This window comes from Vespa mandarinia, chromosome 21 (genome assembly GCF_050613455.1).
Source record: "Vespa mandarinia isolate Hongniang chromosome 21, ASM5061345v1, whole genome shotgun sequence".
In the NCBI taxonomy this organism is placed as follows: Eukaryota; Metazoa; Arthropoda; class Insecta; order Hymenoptera; family Vespidae; genus Vespa; species Vespa mandarinia.
Window position 1 is genome coordinate 2,722,298 of NC_140830.1, and position 12,140 is coordinate 2,734,437.

Genomic DNA, 12,140 nt, shown 5'->3' on the forward strand with positions numbered 1-12,140 from the left:
ACCTTACCTAAAGGATTAAGATGAAATACTATTAATATTTCCCTAAATCGCGGTCGATAATACGTATAATTTTATAAGGTCGTCGATTATAACAATGTATAACCTAAAAGATTCAACAACGTTATTAGTATTCTCCTAAATCTCGATCGATAATACATAGAGAGGTATATAAACTCTTCGATTGTAACAATGTATAACCTAAAATATTTCAAAAAATTATTAATTCCGTAATAATGTCAAATGTCTGTATATACGATATCTATATGTATATATATATATGCATACGATAATATGTATTGCATAGACGATACATATTATCAATCGAAATTAATACAAATAAGATATGAGATGTTGAACGAGAAATTAAACGTAGATAATTATCGTAGAAAATTTAAGAAGAAGGAATATGCTCGGGGATTACGTCTGGAGAGATGTTACTCCTATAGCGTACTTCGTAAGACTGAAAAGATCGTAGTTTTATTCAAGGCCAAAATACACGTACGCTTGTGTTTACTTTTTCTTACTCTCGACCGAAAATTTCTCGGAAATATACGAGCCAATATTATTTACATGTCGAACGTTATTTCACTCAATCGATATTCCCCCCCTCCTTCCACTCTCAATCGTTTACATTTCACACATTATATCAGAAGAGAACAGACACACGTATAAGGAAGAACGGACGTGATAATGTATATACATATATATATGAAAAATTATTCATAGGATTCTTGCAAATTTTAAAAATGTAAGATAGTATTAGTAAAGAATAAATTTGTAGGTATATGTTCGTGTACATGTGTATGTATATTTTTGGCAATCGAATACGATACATAAGGTAATCAATATCGTATTAGTTAAACGACGCTAAATGATTATGTAGATTAGAAAAGATCGTTGGAGATTCTAAAATTTCTATAATAAATCTAAAAAATTAAAAAAGAATTGTTACGTAATGACCGATCGTAATATATTTTCGTGAATATTTTTTAAACCGGACAACATCACGATCTGTTGTCGCGGCCTCTGAAAAATCACGTGTTTAACTATCGATTGATATATTAGACGTGAATGTACATTAGAAATGAATTAACTAATTACCTTTAATTACGAGGACGATGAACGTGTTGCAACTTGTCAGGATATCCAAAATGGCGGTGCTATTAAAAGTAATGACGACGTTAGTCATATTAACTTCTTACCCCTCGACCATTGAAATAATTTTTTCAAACTATCATCAATGAAACAAAATATAAAAGGATAAAAATATAAAAGGATTTTTTTTTATCGATAACGTAAACAATAAAAATGCTCGCTTTAATCTTTCATAGAACTTTATATATATATATAGACATTCGTAGAGAAAATATTGTCTTCTTTATGGAACAACATACATATATTGAGACATTAAAAATAGACAATAATTTTTCTGACATGGTAAAATATAAATTTGAAATATTTAATATTATAATAAAAATAAGTCGATTTAAGTAATCATAATGTATAAAACTTCTATCCAATTAGTTTTATCATATTTTTTGATAAACTTATTCCAATACGTATCAATCTATATTTAATAAATTCGTTAATATGAGATCATTATTAAAAAAAAAATAAAATCAATTATTTTCGTATCTAAAATGAAATACGATATAATTTCAATGTACAGATAATAATGATGAATTATATAATATACGAATATTGCGTACGTATAAATAATATGAATGATGAGATTATCATAGAATTTAATTTCTGCAGCGTTTTTATTTTTTATTTTTATTTTTTTTTTTTAAATAAATATATAAAATATTCATTTAATATTCTCTTTGTTTATTCCTTTGTGTGTCTATAAATTTACAGACGACTATAAAGGTGTATGCAAATTGTCTACGACCAGATATCGAGTACAAAACCCTGAGCATTACCTATGAGACAACGTGTCGCGAGGTTGTTCAAAATTTGTTAAACAAATATCGTATGAGGCACCGTGATCCAAGACTCTTTTATATGACCATGGAAGTTACAGTAAGAAGGGCCAATGTACGTACGATTTTGCCACTTGACGAGGACGCCAGACCTGCTGTACTTCAATCTTGTCATCCACGAGGCGATTCCAGGTACTTTTTTTCTTTTGTATTTTTTCTTTCGCATTTTACCACCTTTCTGGATTTAATTTCGAGAAGAATTGAGAAGAGCATGTCAGTTTAAAAAATATAATTTCAGGTGATAAATAGCGATCGTAAATACAATTTTCTAATCTCTCTTTCCGTCACAGTACAGTACATAGATACTAACATTAAATTTCTTCTTTTTTTTTTTGTTTCCATTTTTTTTTTCATTTTTTCTTTTTTCAGAAAGACCACCCCGAACCTTCGAGTTTGTTTTCCTTTTACCCATCCAGACTTTCATTTATTTTTCTTCTTTTTTTTCACGCCTATAAATCGACTCAAAAAAAGACTTACTATACATTTGATAAAAATATATATGTTCTAGGTAATAGATGTACCCATCTATAAATATTTGAAAGCAATTGAATTTTTTCCTTTTTCTTTCTTTTTTTTTTTTTTCTTCTTTTTACGATTTTAACAAAAATTCAACTTCCCCGTCGTATGTTTCATTTCATTTGGTTATTTTCGTCGGTAGTTCGAAACTTCCGGTGAAATTGAAGTAAAATAGAGAAAGGTGGTGGTAGTGAAGGGCGAGGAAGAGGAGGAGGAGGAAGATGAGGGAATAGGGATAAGGGAATATCTTCTAACGAATATCCTTTTGAACTTACCGACTTAACCGATCTCTCGTTTCTTTCTCCCGCCCTCCACCCTCCTTTTTTTTCTCCTCTCGTAAATATAAACTCAAGAAAATTCTTTTCTTTTTCTTTGCAGATTTTCTTTACAGACACGTCGTGGCGGTCTTGTGAAAATATACGATAGTGCTCTCATGTCTGGCGTAAGTATTATAAAATTTGTTCGATGTGTTCGTAGTAACACATATAAGAAGTATATGCTTGTACGTAATTATTTGATATAACAAACTAAAGGATATACGTTTTTTTTTTTTTTTCATTTTCTCTCTGTCTCTCTATCTATCTATTTTTCTCTATCTCTCTCTCTCTTTCTCTCTCTTACAGTCAAAGTACAAGAGTCTGCTCGTTTCCGAACAGACCACCGTGGACGAACTGATCCAGATGTTATTGAGCTGCTATAGTTCGAAAGAACGGGTTGAACAATTTTCTTTATACGAAGTCTGTGAAGGGGAGGAATATCAGAGGAAACTTCATCCAGATGATTCACCTCTTAAAGTTACGCAACGATGGACGAGCGCGGATAGACACTTACGTATACGACGTAATCCCGATTATAATCCACACAGGAGAAAGGTGAAACATCTGATAGATTTAAATTTTATCTGAACGTTCGTTAGAAATTTCTTAAAAAAAAAAAAAAAAAAAAAAAAAAAAAAGAAAAAAAGAAGAAAACCAGAAAAAAACAATTTACTAAATTAATTAAGAAGTTTAATTAAATAATTTAATTAAATATAAAGATGAGAATAAAACGAACGAGTGTTTTGATTGTATGTGTTAGAAAAAAAAATAAATAAAATAATTAAACGTTCAATTAAAAAAAAAAAAGAAAAAGAAAAATAATAATTCAACGTAGGCGACACGAGTTTTAGATATACGTCGGAAGGAATTCGCAATATCATTAGAAATTTTGAGGAAACGGTGAATAATGTGTAGGAGCGTTTTAATTAGAAATTAGAGGAATTAATTGCAGGTACAATTAGGTTATAATTAAATGACATGTATTATATCATTAAAAGTTATATTAAAGTGGAATGAATTTGCACGATGAATCATACGATTTCTCTTCCAACAAAGAGTAGAGATTGTATATGATTTAAGTAAAATTTGTTCTCCGTCAGACAATAATAATCGTTCACCATTCAACTCTAAAGTATTATAAGAATTATTCATAAGTACTTTCAATAGAAAGTCAAATACAGTTGGAGTAACAAAAAGGTCCTCGTCATTTTCAGAGTATGTGGGCGTCGGACTCGAGTATCAGTATGGCGATGTCGCGACTAAATCTTCATGGTGATCATCGTCATTATTCACAGAGCGAAAACAATAATCATCTTCTTCTTCATCAGCATACCAATAACAATAACAATAACAATAACCTCAATCACAATAACAACAATAATAACAACAACAATAATAATAATAACAATACGAGTACTACGAACAACAACGTTCACAAGCTCGAACAACATCATCACCATCATCATCATCTATCGTTGGGTTCGATCAATCAACAATCGAGAATAGTTGTGGCGCACACAACGCAATTGCCGCCATTGCAATTGTCGCGTGTGCAACAGCAACAACAACAACAGCAACAGCAACAACAACAACAACAACAACAACAGCAACAACAATTGCCTCTGAGTGTCCCGTCAACGCCAATCTCCTCGAAACATGTTTCAACAGCTGCTTATAACGATTATGAAAATTATCTCTTTATATGAGTGATTATTAACGAACGATCATGCTCGTTCGTTTCTATTAAAATATATTCTCCTTTCGTATCCAATGAAAGAGATATAATATTCATGAGAGATTACGATGTAGTACAAGAATTTTTTAATGTTAAGAAGTTAACGTTATTACCTGATTTATACTTAAAACTCCATTCTTTATTTACGTTAGACTTTACACGTAACGCATTCGTCGTTGTTCCTTATCAAAGCGATCTGAGGAAAGATCTATCGATCTTTTCTGTTTCTACCAAAAAAGAAAAGAAAAAGAACAGGAAAAAAAAACGTAAGAAGGAAGAATAATTGATAATTATCAAAGGACATGGTCGACGTTCATTATGCTACGAAACAAAGAGAATCACGATTGTAGTCAGTAGAAGAGAAAAATTGTACCAAAGGTAGATCTACGAAATGATTAATAAAAAAAACATAAAAAAAAAGAAGAAAAAAGAAAGAAAAAAAATATATATATATAAATATAATATAGATGCATATTAAATGTACTATTGAATATTTTGCTTTTAGAGCAAGATTACGTATGAATTTTTTTGATCGCGATTATGTATTATGTATTATTACTATTACTATTATTATTATTATTATTATTATTATTATTATTATTATTATTATTATTATTATTATTATTATTAAATACTATTATTAATATTATAATTATTATTATTATTATTATTATTATTATTATTATTATTATTATTATTATTATTATTATTATTATTATTATTATTATTAGAAATATGTAATCTTCTTAGGAAGATTGATTTTCCGTCGAGTGGTAAACAATTAGTGCAAGAATGACGTCATTTGTATACCCTGCGAGATGATCGCCTATTTATTTATGTTACCCCCGTAAAACATTTTGCTATTTTTTTTTTTTTTTTTTTTTTTTAGTCAAAGTCACTTAAAAATTTAAATTATTCCTATATATATACACACATATACTGTCCTTGACTGTGTCTCTGTAAAAAAATCTCGTCGTGCAATCCGATTGGACAGTATCTAATATGGGTATTCCGTACTTGTTGTTATGTAAATAATAATCAAACAAATAATTTCTCCTGATAGAATAATTTTCGATGAAAAAAACAAAAAGGGGAAAAACCAAAATCGTATCTAACATTTCTTTATGTAAGTTTCTAATTATCGCGTTTTCGTTTTATTGAGAGACTCGGTGCTGGCGGCGCATCTTATTACCAAAGAATCGGTACGATATGTATAAATGAAAATAAACAAGAAAAAAAAAAAAGAAAAAGAAGAGAAAAAAAATGATAATAAAAAAAAAGGAAAAAAAAACAAATACAATAAAGGAACTGGCAGCCGAGTTATGTAATATGTGCAAGGATGTACGAGAAAAAAAAAAGTAACGCGATTGCACGTAATCGTATTCACGCGTTGTAAGTACCTAGATAATGTAAATAAATTTTTGTAATGACGTCGTCGTTTGTTATATTTTACTACACGAGAGAATATAAGATTAATAATTTGTGTCCCTCCCCTCTCGTAAATATATATATATATATATATATATATATATATATATATATATGTATATATATGACCTATTTTATTCTTACCTTTTCGACAGTGTTGGTATCGAAATGTCTGCTTAAAAAGAAAAGGTAAAAAAGAAGAAGAAGAAAAAAAGAAAGAAAAAGCGACAAAGAAAGTAATAAATTATACTCAAATATTTCCGTGTGATGATAAAAATTTTATTTACAAATGCGACAAATGTAGGAATTTGGTTATCGGTAAAATATCAGAGAGAGGGAGAGAGAGAGAGAGAGAGAAAAACAGATTCCGACATTTTTCTTTATATACATATACATATGTATACAATATATATATACATATATATATATATATATGTATACAGATATATATGTATACACATATACATACAAATTTTCTATAATAAAAAAACACCCGCTTCCCCGTCCAAAAGATAGTCCCTTGTCGATACAACTCAATTGACAGGAAAATAGACTATAACTGTTATATATCGATGATCTCTCGATCATTAATCGATAATAATGCAATCGTCGTCATCGTAATCATCTCACCGCTCATCTCTCTCCGAGATATCACCGACCTTTAGGAAAGAATCACTGAGATGTGTAACAATAATAATAATCTTTACATTAAATACGATTAAATTCTAGCTAATTTGGTATCTTTTTGTTCTTTTTTTCTTTTTTCTTTTTTTTCTTTTTGTTGCTGTCTTTTTTTTTTCCTTCATATATTTTCTTTTCTTTTCTCTTTTTTTTTTTTTTTTTTTTCTTTGCTCTCAAAGGGCTATGCGGAATTACAGTAAATAGAAATATTTATTTCTCAAAGTAAAAGGGATTTTTCTCTTATGTTCTTCCATCCCTTTTTCCTTTCTTCTCCAGTGGGATCGTTTGTGGGATAGATGATTAGTGTGTATGTGTGTGTATGTGTGTGTGCGCGTGTGTTTGTTTTTTTTTTTTTTTTCATTTTTTTTCTTTTCTTTTCATTTTTTTTTCTTCCATTCGAAGGGAACGTGTTCGAAAAGGGATATACCTGTTTTTTTTTTTTCTTTTTTCGTTCGGTTTTTAGTTTCAAAGGATAACATCACAGCATTGACATATCAACATTGAAACAATCGAGGCAACGCTCTCTCTCTCTCTCTCTCTCTCTCTCTCTTTCTTTCTATCTTACACTCGCTCGCTCATATCATAAAGATTCAGTATATTCGATCTATTTCGATCCTTACGAAGGAGAGATTTCGCGATCTGTGCGTTGCAACGATCGTACCACTTTTCATTTTGCTATAGAACAATTTACAACATCTCGTTAATTAGTCGCCTCAATTCCATTTCCGAATAAACCATAGCTCTCGCACATATTATACATACATATGTATTCTCTCTCACTCACACACATTCTCTCTCTCTCTCTCTCTCTCTCTCTCTCTCTCTCTCTTACTTTCATTCGCGTTCATTATTCTCTTGTTTATTTTCACGATCAGAAATAATCGTAATTTATAATTCGTTCATAAATCCTTCTCTCTCTCTCTCTCTCTCTCTCTCTCTCTCTCTCTCTCACATACAGTTTCATTCTCACTTTATTTAATCTCTTTTCGATCTCGGTATGCAACAACAATGAAATAAATTTCTTTCCGTGGAAAACGAATGGATCGCTCGTCGTTCGATCGTCGTTTCAAATGATGATATCGATTCGATCGATCGATCGATTGATCGATCGAATCTCGAACGTGGGAAACATATATAGAAGATAGAATATATATATTAAGGGAGACCTTTGATCCAACGTACCAGCCACACAAGAAAATTCACCGAGGACGCTCAAATGTCCGCGTGCGTGTCGAAATCATTAGTGTCCCGATAATTCCATCTTCTTTTTGTTCTTCCATTTTTTTTCTCCTTTCTAATTTTACTCATTTTTCCCCCTCCCCATTCCTTTTTCATTCTATTTAATTATTTTCGTTATTTCTATTACACGCAATTAAGGACAATACCGTCCCCGGAGAGAAAACGATTGATTCGAAGTGACGATCTAACGCGCGAGGACGGTTACGGTATGTATACAATGATTTATATTTCAAATGATTCAATTAATCAATCGATTCATATCATTTTACATTAGATTCGATGGTAAATTTCTTCTCCTTTTCTTTTCTTTCCATCAAGAAATCATTACAATTTTCTTTTCTTTTCTCTTCTCATCTCTTCTCTTCTCTTCTCTTCTTTTTTTTTTTTCGCATTCAACACATAATACAACACGATTAATAATCATTTTAATAGACAGTATAATATATGGAGAACATTTTTATGAAATTAATTAAATTTTTATTATATTCAACATAAAACGATTCGTAACTTCATATTGATTCAAAACATCTCCACGATCATAATCATTATAATCATTATTATTATTATCATCATCATCATCATCATCATCATCATCATCACCATTATAATCATCATTATAATTATCATCATCATCATCATCATTATCATCATCATTATCATCATCATTATTATAATCATCATCATCATCATCATCATCATCATCATTATCATCATCATCTTTATACACAAGTATACTTTCGAAACCACATTTGACAGCGGCCAACGATATTATTGCGAAAACCTTAAGGCTCGATACAAAGACAGGCGTTTCGCGAATATTTCTAAGCACGTCGAGAGGGCTCGTTCAAACAGAATTTCCAAGAAATTTTCTAATAATCATTTAATTAATAATCAAAATGAAATTCTATTCGATTATTGACCGAGCCCGTCTCCTCGTTTGGACCTTCCAACCATTATGGGGGTTGCATTCGGTGAGAGAGTTCGCGTTTTAATCATTTATTATTATAATTATTATTATTATTATTATATTATTATTATTACTATTATTATTATTATTATTATTATTATTATTATTATTATTATTACACTATACGGTGCAAGCCAACGAAAGAATGTTAATTAATTAATTAATAATAATTAAGAAAAGAAAATATGTATATATATATACATATTTAATATAAAAAAGTCAAACATTATTTGCGCCCTTTTTCTCTACGCACCCTTATAAAGGTTCACCCTCGCTTCCAACCTTCTTTTCTCTCATCTCCCCCTCCCCTCTCTTTTATTTTTTCTTTCATCTATCAAAGCTTTTCTTTCTTTCTTTCTTTCTTTTTTCTTGCTTTTTTTTTACATTGTTTATTATTACATTTTAAAGATTTTGCGTGTGTATGTGTGTGTTTGTGTCTGTATGTGTGTATGTTCCCAATCGGACTTTTAAAGTTTCTCTCAACCCCTCCCCTTCTTCATCTTTGATCTATTTAAACTTTTGATCATTTTTGTAATCTTTTATTTCTTTTTTCTTTTTCCCCTTTCTGCTCTCTCATTACATTGATATTATTTAGTCTAGAGACAGACGACATTTCTCATTTGCTTGATTCTTGTTAAATATTTTTTTCTGCGTGTGCTTTTAATACGGCTTTTTTTTTAATTTTTTTTTTATTTTATTTTAATTTTTTTTTTTCTTTTCTTTTTTATTGCATTTAAACGACAAAATTCTAAGTTAATCTTGAAATATCTTCGTCGTGTCAAGCCTCGTCAAAGTTTCGTTTCTAATTAAGATAATTATGTATTTTGTTTATTAGCTGCTTGAGATTTATGCACGTGTAGATCTCTACGGATAGAAACTACCGCATGCGATGTTTTAATATTTAATTAACTTTTTACTGATTTTTCTTTCCATTTTTTTTTTTTTTATTTTTTCTTTTTTCATTTTGTACGATCTATTTTCATTGATCAAGCCTACGAAGTTCATAAAGTCTATCGACATAATTGGATGATTCACGATGGTTTTCTTTTTTTCTTTTTTTATTTTTTTAATTTCTTTTTTCTATTCAGTTCTAAATTTTCGAAAGATCGATTACTGATTTACGTACTTTCCTTTTTTTTTCTTTTTTTTTTTGAGTTATTATCATCGCATAAATTTTTTTGCATGCATGTACGTACATATATACATATATACATATACATATACATATATATGTATATATATCGCGTATTGATTTATTTTTTAATACATGAAATTTCTATAGATGTTTACCATCTTGCTTGGTTTGCGAGAGACTCTCTTAGAAAATATTATAAAAATTTTCCCCCCCCCCGCCCGAATAAGACAAGATTCAGTTTATTTTTGACGCTTACCACCATCTTGTTTTCTTACTTTTTCATTATTTTTGTTTTCTTTTTTATTTTCTTTTTTTTTATGACTTTTATCATTAATCTGTCGTCATTAAATTACAATAGAACGCGTCTAGAAAGTAGTTTGTACAGCTACAATGAAAATATTTCGTTTATCCTCATTATTATTTAATCATCGTGTATGGATCTTTCTCTTTTTCTTTTTTCTTTTCTTTCTTTTCTCCTTTCTTTCTTTCTTTCTTTCTTTCTTTCTTTCTTTCTTTCTTTCTTTATTATTAATTTTTTCTTTTTTTTTTCTCTTCTTATATTAAATATAATTCGATAGACAAGCGATAGTAATAAAATAATTGGATGATCTTTCGTCTTATACGAATCATTTGGAAATAATAACTATCGTTTACGAAAATCTCCTTTGAAAATGTCATTTTTATCTTTCCTTCGTCATCGCACCCCCTTTCTCCGGTTTTCTACTTTTAAAAATTTTTTTTCTTTTTCTTTTCTCTTTTCTTTTCTTTTTTTTTTTTTACAGGAAAGAAAAGGGGGCGATTTCGTTCGTTTGAAGAAGTGGAAGCGTGAGTATCCTTAGGTAGAGAATCACGTGTGAGGAAATATATATTCTTATCGTTATAATATTATTTACAAGCGTTGGCTGCGAAATACAATTTATTCATTTATCATCGTCTTTTTTTCTATCTTTAAACGTTCTTAAGAAAAAGGAAAACAAAAAAAGAGTAATTAATAAATAAATAAATAAATAAAAATAAAAAAAAAAAGTTCTCAAAGGAAAAAAGAAAAATGTATAGATAAAGTAGTAAAGAAATAGAAAATGAAAGGAACAGAAAAAATAAATAGAAAAAATTCGCTCAAGGATTACTCGCATTATTTAACTCGCATCACTCTTTAGTTCTCTCACTCTACAGAAGAACAATATATATATATATATATATATATATATATATATATATATAAATAAATAATCATCATTCGTACGAACATATATCTTTTCGCTTCGCACAATATACAAAATATCATTCTTAAAAAAACGAAATGTAGAATATGTTGAAAATCTTATCGACAATTATGTTTCTCTCTTTTTTTTTTTTCAGAGATTTACAATACAAAGTTTATGTATATATGTATATATATATATGTATGTATGTCCTGAGAGTATGTATGTGTATGTGTTTGTATGGGTAATATGTGTATATGCGAAAGTGCATCTCGCTACAAGAAAGTTCTTGATTGCAAACGACCCGTCGAAGAAGTTTCTTTTTTTTAAACTTCTTATATAATCAGAATAGCCGGAAAAGACAAAGCCAAATAAATAAATAAATATATATATATATACATATATATATATATAGCTTGCGATTCCGTAATAAAAATGAATATTTCGCGCTAATTGAAAAAGGAGCGCGAATAAATTTCCTTAACACCTTACAATGACAATAAAATTTTTGTTAAGAAAAAGAAAAAGAACTCGTTCTCTTTTATTTTTTCTTTCTTTCAAAGTACTTCTTTCTTTATCTCTATCACATAGAGAGAGAGAGAGAGAGAGAGAGAGAGAGAGAGAGAGAGAGAGAGAGAGAGAGAGAGAACAAAAAAGAAAAAGAAAAAGAGAAACGACAATTTTCTCGATCCTTTTTATATAATTCTTTTTTTTCTCTTTTTTTTTTTTTTTTTTTTTTTTTTTTATCAGGTTCGAGAAGAAAAGCGCGCGAACGAGCGCGTTCGAACATAAATATTATATCGATCGAGACGTAAATATATATATCTATATATATATATATATTTATATTTATATTTATATATATACATATATATATATAGAGAGAGAGTAATATTTTATTTCTAACGCGACGAAATATATTACATCGTTCATTA

General features: G+C 29.1%; 1 protein-coding gene across 3 annotated transcripts in view; it reads left to right on the top strand.

Moving 5' to 3' along the window:
• The window catches only part of rau (RA domain-containing protein rau), a 41,909-nt gene extending 36,805 nt beyond the window's left edge, over positions 1-5,104 (top strand). For 2 of the 3 annotated variants that reach the window (XM_035871783.2, XM_035871782.2), the window contains 4 exons: positions 1,861-2,117; positions 2,880-2,943; positions 3,125-3,373; positions 4,033-5,103. In XM_035871783.2, coding sequence (XP_035727676.2) covers positions 1,861-2,117; positions 2,880-2,943; positions 3,125-3,373; positions 4,033-4,524 — 1,062 coding nt within the window. In that variant the 3' untranslated portion in view covers positions 4,525-5,103. Of the gene's footprint in view, positions 1-1,860; positions 2,118-2,879; positions 2,944-3,124; positions 3,374-4,032 lie in introns of all 3 variants that reach the window. The other variant, XM_085663385.1, reaches the window with a different exon arrangement.
• Positions 5,105-12,140: the final 7,036 nt, after the last annotated feature.